We start from the raw sequence: 14484 nt of genomic DNA, 5'->3' as shown, positions 1-14484 counted from the left end.
AGTCATGGCTGATATTTTCTCATCCCCATTCTCCTGCCTTCTCCCCATAACCCCTGATCCCCTTATTAATCAAGGACCTATTTATCTCTGTCTTAAAGACACTCGGTGATTTGGCCTCCACAGCCTTCTGCGGCAAAGAGTTCCCCAGATTCACCACCCCTCTGGCTGAAGAAATTCCTCCTTATTTCTGTTTAAAGAATTGTCCCTTTAGTCTGAGATGGTGTCCTCTGATTCTAGTTTTTGCTACAAATGGAAACATCCTCTCCACGTCCACTCTATCCAGGCCTCGCAGTATCCTGTAAGTTTCAATAAGATCCCCTCTCATCCTTCTAAACTCCCAACGAGTACAGACCCAGAGTCCTCAAACGTTCCTCATATGACAAGTTCTTCATTCCAGGAATCATTCTTGTAAACCTCTTCTGGACCCTTTCCAAGGCCAGCACATCCTTCCTTAGATACGGGGCCCAAAACTGCTCACAATACTCCAAATGGGGTCTGACCAGAGCCTTATACAGCCTCAGAGGTACATCCCTGGTCTTGTATTCCAGCCCTCTTGACATGAATGCTAACCTTCCATTTGCCTTCCTAACTGCCGACTGAAACTGCACATTAACCTTACGGCGGTCTACATCCCATCCCAGGCAGAAGTGAAGAAGGTGCTTGATGAATTGTACACTGCTATAAATAACAGTGAAACAGAACACCCGGAGGCCTTGTCATTGTGGCCAGGGCCATCAACCAGGCCAACCTCAAGAGTGTACTGCCAAAATCTTTGCAATAATTGACAATGGTTTCACGGTCAGTATTAGACTTTTAATTCCAAATTTTTATTGGATTCAAATTTCACCATCTGCCATGGTGGGATTCGAACCCGGGTTCCCAGAGTATTACCTGAGGTCTCTAGTTTACTTGTCCAGCGACAATACCACTATGCCATTGCCCAGAGTTTTGGCAAGCTATAGTGTTAAATTAGTGCTTGCTTCGTTTAATTTATTTCCAGTGAAGTTTGCTTTTGTTTAATCACTGGCTGTTCAATGTCTTTTTAACCATTAATGGTCTTGACAGAGATGGTAATAATAGGAAGGAGGGCTTTCACTGATAGAACACTCCGGATTCAGCAGCTACTTCTCTTTGTCCTTCACATCCAATGAACTGCTCTGAAGTGTAGTGGCCATTTGTATATAACAGATCTCTCAAACAGCAACGAGACAAAGGCAGAGTTAGCTGATGGGGGATTGTTGACAAAAACATCCAGAGAGCTCGATGCTCTTTGAACACATGGTACCATCCATCCAAAGTGCTGGGGCAGGTGGGAGCTTGGTTTCATGTCTTATTTGAGGCACTGCAGTGCCAGCCGAGATTATATGCTGAAACCTATGGGCATAAATTTATGACCTCCTGACTGGAATGTTTGTGCTGCACACTGCACTGGGCTGACGCGAGATGCTGACTGGGAGGGCGATAACCCCTTTTACCCCATGTTAACGTCCAACATAAAAGATGTGTAGTGTACACAAACAATCTGCATCGCTTCAGTACTACCTCATCCCACCTCACTGAGGAGGAGTTGAATTCATGTTGGTTTTTTATTTGTAAATTGAAAAGTAAAATCTAAAATATTTCTTTGTTCTTTAGAGGGATACGGCACTAGGAAGTGCTGAGGGTTTTGGCAAAGGGTGGTATCATGACTGGTACAGGCTTGGAGGGTCGAAGGGCCTGTTCCTGTGCTGTATTGTTCTTTGAAATGCTTTCACTTCTTAACCAGTGACTTGTGGAATGGTTCACTTCGTGGAGTGTTGCTTGAATTTATTGTGCAATATTGGCGAACGGTTAATATTTAAGTAAAGGTCTCAGTTACAGAAAGGCTGTGTAATTGTTTTTTCACTGATTTCGTATCTCAAATATAAATGGCTTAAACATTATCAGCCTCTAGCAGCAGAGTTATGGTACTCTGAAACGTCAAATTGGCCATGGTTCTTCCACCATTTGTTTCTGACCGTATTTTTTCCCATTAGGTAAAAAGATTCCTCGATGGAGCATGGAATTCTCCTGATTTTGTCAAACGTTACCGGGACATGTACTTGAAGTTGAAGAATGCCATGGATGAACTGTTTGGGCAGCAGATGGCATTTGTATTAGCGCTGCGCAAGGGCTTTGCAGCCGCACTCCTTCAGCTTTCCCATCTCACTGCCATGCACGTAAGTAAACATGTGACCATCGAACACTGCCTGTTACGGGCTGCTCATCCCACATTGGCACATTGCTGATATCCTGTACACAAAGATTCTGGGTAAAAGCAGAACAGAATATAACAAATAGGAGCAAGTGTAGTCCATTTGGATCCTTGAGCCTGCTCTGCTATTCAGTGAGATTGTGGCCTTAAATGCTCCTCCCATAACCCTGTAGTTGTATTTTCATTGATCAAGTAAAATTTGTTTTCTGTGCAATTAAGTTACTGTGAAAAGCCCCGAGTCACCACATTCCGCCGCTTGTTCGGGTACACTGAGGAAAATTCAGAATGTCCAACAGCACGTCTTTCAGGACTTGTGGGAGCCACCCGGAGGAAACCCACTCAGACACGGGGAGAACATGCAGACTCCACACAGACAGTGAACCAAGCCGGGAATCGAACCTGGGACCCTGGAGCTGTGAAGCTATAGTGGTGACCACTGTCCTATTGTGCTGCCCAACCAATGACCCTCAGAAGAAATTCTTCCTGATCTTTCTCTCAAAGGAGAGACCCCTTACTTTTAAATAGTGTGCCTCACTTCTAGATTTTCCCATGAAGGAAAACATCCTCTCAGTATCTACCCTGTGAAGTTCCCTCAGAATCATACAAGTTTCAATACGATCACTCCTCATTCTTCTAAACTCTCATGTGTATAGGCTCAACCTTTCCTACAGCAACAGGTCAAAAGCTGGGAATTCTGTGGCGAGTAATTAATCTCCTGACTTCCCAAAGCATTTTTGCGGCATCTACAAGGTTAGGAGAATGATAGGATACTCTCCACTTACCTGGATGTGTGCAGCTCCAACAACAGTGAAGGCGTTCAACACCTCCAGGTCAAAACAGCCTGCTTGATTGGTACTCTATCCACCATCTATTTAATTTTAAAAAATTCCAAATAAGGGGCAATTTAGCGTGGCCAATCCATCTACCCCGCACATCTTTGGGCTTTTGGGGGTGAGATCCACGCAGACTTGGGGATAATGTGCAAACTCCACATGGACAGTGACCCGGGACCGAGATTGAACCCGGGTCCTCAGTGCTGTGAGGCAGCAGTGCTAACTACTGTACCATAGTGCCACCCTCCGCTCCACCATCTTCAGCCTTTATTCCCTCGGGGGAGACAGTAATGTCACTGGACTTATAATTCACAGATCCCGGTCTGGGTTCAAATCCCACCACAGCAGCAGATATTTAAATTAAATTTCTAAATCTGGAATTGAGAGTTGGTCGTAGGTGACCATGGAACCATTGTCATAAATCTGCTGTCCCTGGCTGGTCTGGCCTACATGTGTCCCCAGACCCCATAGCAATGTGGTTGACACTTAACTGCCCATGGGATAGGCAACAAATACAGGCCTTGCCAGTGATGTCCACATTCCATGAAATAATTATTAAAAACACTGATGAACAGTGGCAGCCGTGTGTACCATCTAAAAGATGCACTGCAGCCAGTCACAAAGGTTCCTTACACAGCACCTTCCAAAACGGTGACCTCTACCATCTAGAACAGGGGTGGGCAAACTACTTTTTTAAAAAATTTTTTTAAGGTTAATTGGGGGGGGGGGGGGGGGGGGGGGCTGTTGGGTTACTTACTGGTATAGGGTGGATATGTTGACTTGAGTAGGGTGATCATTGCTCGGCACGTCGAGGGGCAAAGGGCCTGTTCTGTGCTGTACTGTTCTATGTTCTATATGAACATAGTTCTATATGAGGCGCCCAGAATCATAACCGGGTGAAGTAATTATTTTACTTAATATACTATGCGGCCCTTTGTGAATTGTGAATTTCTGAATGTGGCCCTTGCACGGAAAATTTTGCCCACCCCTGATCTAGAAGGACAAGAGCAGCAGATACCAGGGAACCCCACCACCTGGAGGTTCCCCTCCAAGTTACTCACCACCCTGATTGGAAATATATCGCAGTTCCTTCACTGTCACTGGGTCAAAATCCTGGGACAACCTTCCTAACAGCACTGACGGTATACCTACACCATATGGACTGCCGAGGTTGAAGAACTACCACCATCAGCTTGCACTTTCTCCTCGTGTCTGTGGGAACCCTCCGGGTGCTCCAGTTTCCTCCCGCACTTTAAAGATGTGCGGATTAGGTGGATTGGCCATGCTAAAATTGCCCCTGTCACAAAAATGTGCAGGTTAGAGGGGGTTGTGGGGGTTACGGGGATAGGGTGGGGGAGTGGACCCTAGGTAGGGTGCTCTAGAGGGTCAGTGCAGACTCAATGGCCTCCTTCTGCACTGTAGAAATTGTATGATTCTATGAATGGAAACCCATTTTTCCCACATCAGCCTGTGAGCCATAGATCTTATTTATCTTTGCCAATTTACTCTTAGCTCAGATAGTAATGCAAAGATTCTAACCTTTCTGATTAGAAACATTGAAAATAGGAGCAGGAGGAGTCTGCTCCGCCATTCATTGTGATCAAGGCTGAACATCCAACTCAATAGCCAGATTCCACCTCTCCTCCCCCCCGCCCCCAAAATCCTTTGATCCCCTTCACCCCAAATGCTATATCGAAATGCTTCTTGAAGACTACTTTTTAATTTAGTCTCTAGCTGCTCAAACTACCTTAGTGCGATGATATATTGAAAAAGAGAGGGACAAGTCAGGAAGGGTGGCATAGTGGTTAGCATTGTTGCCTCACAACGCCAGGCTCCTAGGTTCGATTCTGACCTCGTGTGACTGTGTGATTTTATGGAGTCTGCACGTTCTCCCCAGTGTCTGCGTGGGTTTCCTCCGGATGCTCCGGTTTCTTCCCACAGTCCAAATATGTGCAGGTGAGGTGGATTGGCCATGATAAATTTCCCAAACATTAGGTGGGGTTTTGCGGCTAGGAGTGGGGGATTGGGCCTTGGTAGGGAGCTCTATCAGAGTAAGGGCTGGGGCAGACTCGATTGGCCGAATGGCCTTCTGTACTGTAGGATTCTATAATAGTTGGCAATATCAGCCAACAGTAGTGTTAGATGGTCAGCAGTTTAGTGAGAAGGTTGAGGGAGTAGCGGGTGGGACTCAGACAAAATGATCTTGGGGCTGACATGAGAGGAGAAAGTAGACAAATTTGTGAATTCATGGTCAGAGCAGTGGGGACTTCTAGAGGAAGTTTGGCTAGGTGGGCTAGTGGAAGGGAGGGATGTGGCCAAGGCAGATGATCAGATTGACTTGAATTTAGTGACAAAGGTGGCCTCAAACATATTGTTGAAGGGGAGAAGGGTTTAAAAGGACATTTTGCAGTAGAGAAATAAGTTGCGGGGGGGGGGGGGGGGGGGGGGGGGGCGCGTAGTATGGTTACCTTCACTTTCCGGGATGATCCCTGGGATAGTGAGTTAAGGCTGAATGAACGTTACTTAAACAGATGGACTGATGCAAAGGCACAGAGAGGCAATGATACTGAGGGTCTGCGCAAGGAGAGGAAATGGGGTTTGAAAAGCAGCATGGGCTCTAAAAGAACAGAGGTTTTGAACAGCCTCATTCAACTTGAGAAAGTGGTGGAGAGACAGGTGGAAACAGCATGGAGGTTTTGGAGGGAGCAAAAACCAGTGCCTTTGGTCAGCCCTGTGTGTAACTGGAGGAAATTCCAGTTCACCCTGGATGAGATGACACAGAAGCAGGTCTGTTTCAGTGCTTTAGTTATGATGGGAACTTGATTGGGGAGACTCGAAACAACTCGAGATGTGTGAATGATGGGCACGGATTTGTGAGGTGGCAACATATTCAAAGCTGGAAAATTATTTTGGAAGTGGTGGTATTTTTCAAGGACAGAGCGGTTGTGCGTGGGTTGGTGGGGAAGGTGGTGATGAAAGGGGAGGCGGACAGTACTTGAGGAAGGGGAGCCATTCACAATGTCAGTTTGTTATGGGAGCCAAGAAGTTCAGTGGTTAATAATTTAGTGAAAATGGGGGTCAGGACAGTTGGTGCAGTGTGTCAGAGATGAGATGGGCTCAGGGACGTCAGGAGGGGGGGTTATAGTAGGAAGGGAAGTTAGTGTTTCCTAACTCTGAAGTCGGTGTAACTGAGAGGAGTTGAATGTAACTCTGTTGTTTAGGTCAGTGAGCGGTTTGCACAGTACATTGATCAACGCATCCAAGAAAGCGAGATGAACACGAGGAATATGGAAACACTAAACCAGCTGCAGCAATTCTTGGAGCCGATGCTGTTCCTCTCGGGACTTGAGCTGGCCAACATGTTTGAACATTTCTACAGGTAATAAGAATGGATTACTGAAATGGTGACCTAGAAGGAAATGATATCTTGGTTAGCGGTTTGGCAGCCATATTGATCAGAAACCCAACTGAACCAATGACACAAATTGGCATGGTTACTAGAGCAAGTTGGAGCTTGGCTATTCTGTCCTGCGACACCAGTATGATGGAATACTTTCCACTTGTCTGCATGAGTGCAGCTCCAAAAACGCTCAAGAAGCTCCACCAATCCAGGTCAAAGCCGTCCCCTAGATTGGCACCCCATCCACCACCTTAAACATTCCACTCTATCCAGCACTATTGCAAACATGGCTGTGGTGTGGACCATCTAGAAGGTGCACCATAGCAACCCAGTCAGGCTTCCTCAGTCCATTACCTAGTAGGGAAAGGATAGCAAGTGCTTGGGAACATCAACACCTTCAAGTTCCACACTGTCCCATCTTGACCATATATCGCCATGGCTGGTTGGGAATCCTGGAACTCGCTACCTAACAGCACTGTGGGAGTAACTTTACAAGGACTGCAGTCGTCAAGAAAGCACGCCCAGCCATGGCGATATACAAGAAAACAACTAGGCATGAGCAATGCTTAACTGTGAATGCAAAATATCTGAAAATAAACGTTTTGTACTGATCTTTTCTCTGAACTCTTTCTTTCTGGCAGATACTATCTGGCAGATCGGCTTCTGGGCCAGGGGAAGGTATGGCTGGAGCGAGCTGTTATCGATCACATTGGAACCTGCTTCCCCAGCAGGTACCCTCAACAGATGCTGAAGAATCTTAGTGCGTCGGATGAGCTGCAGCAGGAGTTCCACCTGTACAGGCTGCAGCAACTCGACAAGAAACTGGAGGATCTGGATGACAAAGTGAGTGTAGGATGTCCAACTTGTACTTTGCAGGAGGACAGGGGGAGAGTCTCGTTACCTGCCATCTCTTCATCTAAATGTACAACAATTCCATATTCCCTGGTTTTGCTAAATAATTCTTTGCGCAGAAGGAAATTACTTTAAGAAGCTGCTGATGAAAATTGTCTGTGGTTTCTAAGTTGATAGGCCCTGGGTTGATGATCAGACTTGTACTTAATTCAATTCCGTCAGCTTCTTCAGGTCTATGGTGGCAGCCTCGGCTCAGTACTTGGCCTGCTGTTGTAATTGGATTGATGGGTGCGAGATCTTGCTGACTTTTGCCTCTTTCCAATTCCAGCAGAAGTGACCTCCAGTTACCTAGACTTGCTGTGTTCTGCCTCAAAGTATGCTGGGTGCAAATATAATTAAGGGATTTGCTCCTGGCATAAAAATGACCCTGAACAATGAAACATTGGATAGTTTTCAGTGGATCTGACTGTGAAGTTTGAAACAAGTTATTCAATAGAACCACACACCATCTTGACTTGAAAACATTGCCGGGATTCTCCGAACCAAATTCACCCTGCACCCATTCCCAGCGGGAACGGAGAATGTGGTGCTCAACCAAAACTCCATTCATTGCAGCGTACTGGAGAACCCCCGTCATGGGAATTCTGGCCTATAGCATCATTCTTTCAGTGTTGCTGGGTAAAAAAATGTGCAATGAAATGAAATGAAAATCGCTTATTGTCACAAGTAGGGTTCAAATGAAGTTACTGTGAAAAGCCCCTAGTCGCCACATTCTGCCGCCTGTTTGGGGAGGCTGGTACGGGAATTGAACCGTGCTGCTGGCCTGCCTTGGTCTGCTTTCAAAGCCAGCGATTTAGCCCAGTGTTAAACCAGCTCCTGCGCTAATTGCCGCCTTACCAACACTGCCAGTGTACCTCCTCCAAACAAACTACAGACGTTCAAGAAGGTAACTCACCCCCACCTTCTCGAGGACAATTTGGGATGGGCACCAAATGCTGGCCTAGCCAGCGAGGCTTCCATACCATGAAAGGATTTAAAAACTCTTGTGCTTTGTTATCCAAAAACACATGGACCAGATTTCCTGGCCTCCCTGTGACGTCTTTTCCAGAGCCAGCTTGCCATTGGCTGCCAGGGGGATCTTCCAGTTCTGCCGGGATCTATGGCCTTTAACATGGCTCACCCATCCCACCACTGGGGGGCGCCATGAGCGGGACCGGAAGAACCTGTCAGCTAAAAGGGCCGGAAAAATCCTACACTGTGCCCTGTAGGAACCCGAGCTCATCCACAGCCAGGGGATGAGCAGCACCAGGTTGGTCTGGAGCAGCACCAGACAGCAGGAGAACCAACTCACCATTAACCTACCGCTGGGAGAATTTCCAGTTTTTAGGCTGATGGGTTTACCATTTGTGCCTCCTGCTCCTGCGGGTAGGATTCTCCAATCCTACCCGCCACCAAACCTGCCGGGGCTGCTCACAAACTCCATTCCATAGCCACTGGTTTGAACTCGCTCCTTGGCCTGAGGCTGGATTAATTTGTTCACAACATTGTAGTTCCTATTCTACCTTGATGAACCTCTAACATTATCCCCACCATCACGAAGACTGCCTACTTCCCCTTCTGCAATATCATCTTCCAATCCTTCCTCAGCTTGTCTGTTGAAATACTTCGCCATGCCGTTACCTCTAGATGTAAGTGAAGGTCTTTTAGCTGACCTTCCATTCTGTGCCTTGTAGAAAGTCGAGCTTGCCCAAAGCCAGGGCATCAGCAGCACCAGGTTTGGTCTGGCCCAACACCCCTGTGCTCACTAACCCACATGGTCACCCAGCAGCTACACAATGTTAACTTTCAAATCCCTGCATTGTCTTGCTCTCCCTATTGTTGTGCCCTCCTCTAAACCTGCCACCTGCAAGGTCTCTGCTGCTCCAATTCTGGCCTCTTAACATCCCACATTTTCAGCACTCCACCATTGCTGACCGTGCCTTCGACAGCCTCGGTCTTAAGTTCTGGAGTTTCCTCCCTAATCCCCTTTGCGTCACTACTCCTTAAAGCCTACCTTTTAGACCAAAGCTTTGGTCACCTGTCTTACTGGAATAGTACCGTGCACAGCTGTGCTCTCCATAGCGTAAAAGAGAGACAGGAACGTTGGAGCAAGTGCAAAGAACATTTATGCAAATAGTTCGAGAACAGAGAGATTATAGCTATTGAGAAAGATTGAAAAGAGCAGATTTGGAGTGAATCTAATGGAGGTATTGGTTGGACAGAGTATATGTGCAGACAATGTGGTTCCATTTGTTGGAGCATCCAAAACTAGTAAGGTTAACACTAGCATTGCATATTTTGTGTAATATCTTGTGCTTCAATGCCATTTATTTTATTTTGGGCATTTACTATGTCAAAGGTGTATTTGTATTTGTTGTATTTATACAAACATCCATTTTACAGTGAACTTTCCTGTTTATACAGATGATGGAAGACCAGCCATCCATAGCGGAAGAAGAAACGGATTTGAAAGTCCTTGTGCTTTCTCCGCGTTGTTGGTCCATATCATTTCTTTGTTATCACGATGATCCCAGAGCATTCTTCCCACCTGCCCTCAGCAATTTCCTGGAGGAATTTTCCGACTTCTACACTATTAGTTAGTATATGAATTAAATCCAAAAATGTTGTCTTTTGTGCATGGAACCAAGGAGAAGCGATTAAAGCTTAAATACCAACAATTAAACCCGGGGCAGCACGGTGGCACAGTGGTTAGCATTGCTGCCTACGGCGCTGAGGTCCCAGGTTCGATCCCGGCTCTGGGTCACTGTCCGTGTGGAGTTTGCACATTCTCCCCGTGTCTGCGTGGGTTTCACCCCCACAACTCAAAGATGTGCAGGTTAGGTGGATTGGCCACACTAAATTGCCCCTTAATTGTAAAATATAATTGGGTACTCTAAATTTAAAAAAAAAAACCAATTAAACCCAAACTGAAAATCTGCTGCCCATTATACATTGGTGCCTAATACGAGATAAGTGGAAGATGCTTGAAAGGGAAATATTTGCGGTGCTATGGGGAAAAGGTGGAGACATGAAAATATTTGGATAGCTCTTTTAAAGAGGCCACCAGTACATTTGGCTGAAAGGCCTTGTGTACTGCATGATCCCAAATTGACTCTCTAAATTTCAGCCTCTATGCTGAGCACGTCCCCAGCTGGTACAATTTTAAGCTAAATCTTTGAAGGAAACTCAATTTCTCATCTGAGACTGTCAAGGTTCTTAATAATTTATTATTCTTTCCTGGGATGTGGACCTCGCTGGCTGGCCAGCATTTGCTGCCTATCCCCAATTGTCCTTGAACTGAGTGGCTTGCTCAGCTATTTCAGAGGGCAAAAGATGTCAACCACATTGCTGTGGGTCTGGAGTCGCACATAGGCCAGACCAACCAAGGATGGCAGATTTCCTTAAAGGACAACAGTCGATGACGGCTTCATGCCCATTGTTAGTCCGATTAGCTTTATATTCCAGATTTTTAAAAATTAATTAGGTTAATTTAAATTTCACCAGATGAGATTTAAACCCATGTAACATAGACATAGAACAGTACAGCACAGAACAGGCCCTTCGGCCCTCAATGTTGTGCCGAGCCATGATCACCCTACTCAAACCCAAGTATCCACCCTATACCCATAACCCAACAACCCCCCCCCCCTTAACCTTACTTTTTTTTTATTAGGACACTACGGGCAATTTAGCATGGCCAATCCACCTAACCCGCACATCTTTGGACTGTGGGAGGAAACCGGAGCACCCGGAGGAAACCCATGCACACAGGGGGAGGACGTGCAGACTCCACACAGACAGTGACCCAGCCGGGAATCGAACCTGGGACCCTGGAGCTGTGAAGCATTTATGCTAACCACCATGCTACCCTGCTGCCCTACTTGGGGCATTAGCCTGGTTCTCTGGCTTAATAGTCCAGTGACTGCTACTTTGCCACCATCTTTCTCAGTTCTTCCACCTTGCCCTTTTCTGAGGAGATACTGATTCTGGGAGAATGGGTTCAAAGGCTATGAGGAGAAAGCAGGATTAGGCTATTGAGTTAGATGTTCAGCCGTGATCATGGTGAATGCCGGAGGGGGTTGAAGGGCCAAAAGGCCTCCTCCTGCTCCTATCTTCTATTATCTATGTAATATGAGTGAAACAGTACCACAGAATTGTACAGTCTCTAACTGATCCACAGTGCGTCCCTATGCTCGAATCTGGGATATCGAAGCTGCAGTTGAATGGAGCCAAGATGCTGGTGTCTATGCGTTTCTGAAATTGTGTGTTGAGATAATAATTACAATCCTGCAGAGGAATAAAAGCTGTTGCACTTAAGAAAGATGTCTAGGGTGAGGTAGTCGTTTTGCAAGCATTGTTGGCCTCGTGTTCCTCATCTTCACAAAGTTGCACACTTACAACATCTCTGTCTCTTGAAACTTTGCTGACCCCTCACGCCTTGTTTCCCCCTATCTTGACCTCCTTACTCACAGGCCTGCTCCCTAACACCAGGCTCTCCTTTGCTCCAAGCTTCCTCTGCATACTGGTGGCAGGTGATCCAGCCAACGTACTCCCATCCTCTTGCGGAATTCCATTGAGGTCCACCGTGATGCCACATCTGCTGCCTTCTTTAATACTTGTACCTTTAGTTTCCCATTCAAGCTGCCTCAACTCTTCCTTTACAAGAGGAAAGTGCAAGAGAAAACACTGGAAATGCTCAACATGTCTCGTAGCATGTGTAGGGAACCATATGTCAGTGATCATTCATCAGAGTGAGGAGTACTTGGAGATGTAACAATTTTTAAGCCAGCCAAGGAAAGGAGGCAAGAAGAAACAGCAGCTTATATTTATATGGCACCTTTAACATTAAATGTGCAAGATGCATTGCAGGAGAGTGAGAAAACGAAGACGATATTAGGGCGGATCACCAAATGCTCACTCCAAGCAGAAGATTTTGTGTTCTACAAGAAGAAAGGAGTGAGGTTTAGGGAGAAAATTTCAGAGCTTAAAGCCCAGGCAGCCGAATGGAATGGGCACCAGCCGAAGGGAATGGGCACCAGCCGAAGGGAATGGGCACCAGCCGAAGGGAATGGGCACCAGCCGAAGGGAATGGGCACCAGCCGAAGGGAATGGTCACCAGCCGAAGGGAATGGTCACCAGCCGAAGGGAATGGTCACCAGCCGAAGGGAATGGGCACCAGCCGAAGGGAATGGGCACCAGCCGAAGGGAATGGGCACCAGCCGAAGGGAATGGGCACCAGCCGAAGGGAATGGGCACCAGCCGAAGGGAATGGGCACCAGCCGAAGGGAATGGGCACCAGCCGAAGGGAATGGGCACCAGCCGAAGGGAATGGTCACCAGCCGAAGGGAATGGTCACCAGCCGAAGGGAATGGGCACCAGCCGAAGGGAATGGGCACCAGCCGAAGGGAATGGGCACCAGCCGAAGGGAGTGGTCAGCAGCCGAAGGGAATGGTCACCAGCCGAAGGGAATGGTCACCAGCCGAAGGGAATGGTCACCAGCCGAAGGGAATGGTCACCAGCCGAAGGGAATGGCCACCAGCCGAAGGGAATGGTCACCAGCCGAAAGGAATGGGCACCAGCCGAAGGGAATGGGCACCAGCCGAAGGGAATGGGCACCAGCCGAAGGGAATGGTCACCAGCCGAAGGGAATGGGCACCAGCCGAAGGGAATGGACACCAGCCGAAGGGAATGGGCACCAGCCGAAGGGAATGGGCACCAGCCGAAGGGAATGGGCACCAGCCGAAGGGAATGGGCACCAGCCGAAGGGAATGGGCACCAGCCGAAGGGAATGGGCACCAGCCGAAGGGAATGGTCACCAGCCGAAGGGAATGGTCACCAGCCGAAGGGAACGGTCACCAGCCGAAGGGAACGGGCACCAGCCGAAGGGAACGGGCACCAGCCGAAGGGAACGGGCACCAGCCGAAGGGAATGGTCACCAGCCGAAGGGAATGGGCACCAGCCGAAGGGAATGGGCACCAGTAATGGAGCAGTTAAAATTGGGGCTGCTGAAGAGGCCAGAATTAGATGAGTGCAGATATCTGGAAGGGTTGTGCTGTTGAACATTAGGGGGGGTGGTGTTACCATGAGGGACTTGTCATAATATCCACTCATGTATATAATGAGATGCAGACAGGCAGTGATTGAGACACAGGATAACCAATGAACACACACGACACAGAACAACCAATCACCAGACAGGGCACCACCACTATAAAGCCCATAGAGCATTAAGACTCTCCCTCTCTCACAGGACACAGCTAAGGAGATAGTCACAGTGCACAGGCCAATGAACATCATCACCATGTGGTAGAGAGCTAGTCTGGTCAAGCCAGTAGGAGGTTATCAGTTAGGTTAATAGAGTGTCAACACACAGCAGATTATGTGCAGCAATCAGCAGGTTCAATAAAACAGTGTTGGAAGCCTGTTTCTCGTTTTACTGCATCCAGTTGCAGTCGATGTTAGACCAACACAGATAACACATTAGGACTGAGGCATGAGAATTTTAACATCAAACCATTGCTTGCCTGGGCATTAATATAGGTCGGTGAACACAGGCTGTTGAGTGAGTGAGACTTGCTGCCAGAGGGTTGAATGCGGGAGACCAGCGAGGTGTACATTAGAGGAGTCAGGTTTAGAGATAACGAAGACCGAGGGTTTCAGCAACCAGCAATGTTCCTGAGGTCTTAGTAATGGCATGGGTATGTGGTCCGAAGCTGACCTCAACCTCAAATATGACACCAACGCTGCAAATAGTCAGTCTTATCCCAGAATGTTGTCTAAAGGGAATGGAAATGCAGACCATAACTGGCAGAACAACCAGAGTGAGAGATGTATCAGGGTCTCGGCCATTAAAGGTGGGGGTGAGTGTAGCTACCACTTTGATAGCAAAATAGGAAGGTAGATTATTATTTGAATGGGTGTAAATTGAGAGGTGGATACACAATGAGATCTTGGTGTCCTCGAGCATCAATCGTTGAGGTAAGCGCGCACGTATAGCAGGCAGCAAAGAAGGCAAATGGTCTGCTGGCCTTCAAAGCAAGAGGATTTGGGTATTGGAATAGAGATGCTTTACTGCAATTGTATCGGGCATTGGTGAGGCCACCCCATGAGTATTGTGTGCAGTTTTC

General features: G+C 47.4%; 1 protein-coding gene across 2 annotated transcripts in view; it reads left to right on the top strand.

The window, feature by feature from the left end:
• LOC119966977 (cullin-9) overlaps positions 1–14484 on the top strand; it is a 176785-nt gene that overhangs the window by 90475 nt on the left and 71826 nt on the right. For both annotated transcript variants that reach the window (XM_038798952.1, XM_038798951.1), the window contains exons 17-20: positions 2016–2198; positions 6288–6445; positions 7108–7309; positions 9782–9953. In XM_038798952.1, the coding sequence (XP_038654880.1) occupies positions 2016–2198; positions 6288–6445; positions 7108–7309; positions 9782–9953 (715 nt within the window). The remainder of the gene's footprint in view (positions 1–2015; positions 2199–6287; positions 6446–7107; positions 7310–9781; positions 9954–14484) is intronic.

The sequence above is a fragment of the Scyliorhinus canicula genome, chromosome 6, assembly GCF_902713615.1.
Source record: "Scyliorhinus canicula chromosome 6, sScyCan1.1, whole genome shotgun sequence".
NCBI classification, from domain to species: Eukaryota; Metazoa; Chordata; class Chondrichthyes; order Carcharhiniformes; family Scyliorhinidae; genus Scyliorhinus; species Scyliorhinus canicula.
This window is presented reverse-complemented; position numbering and strand designations above follow the sequence as displayed.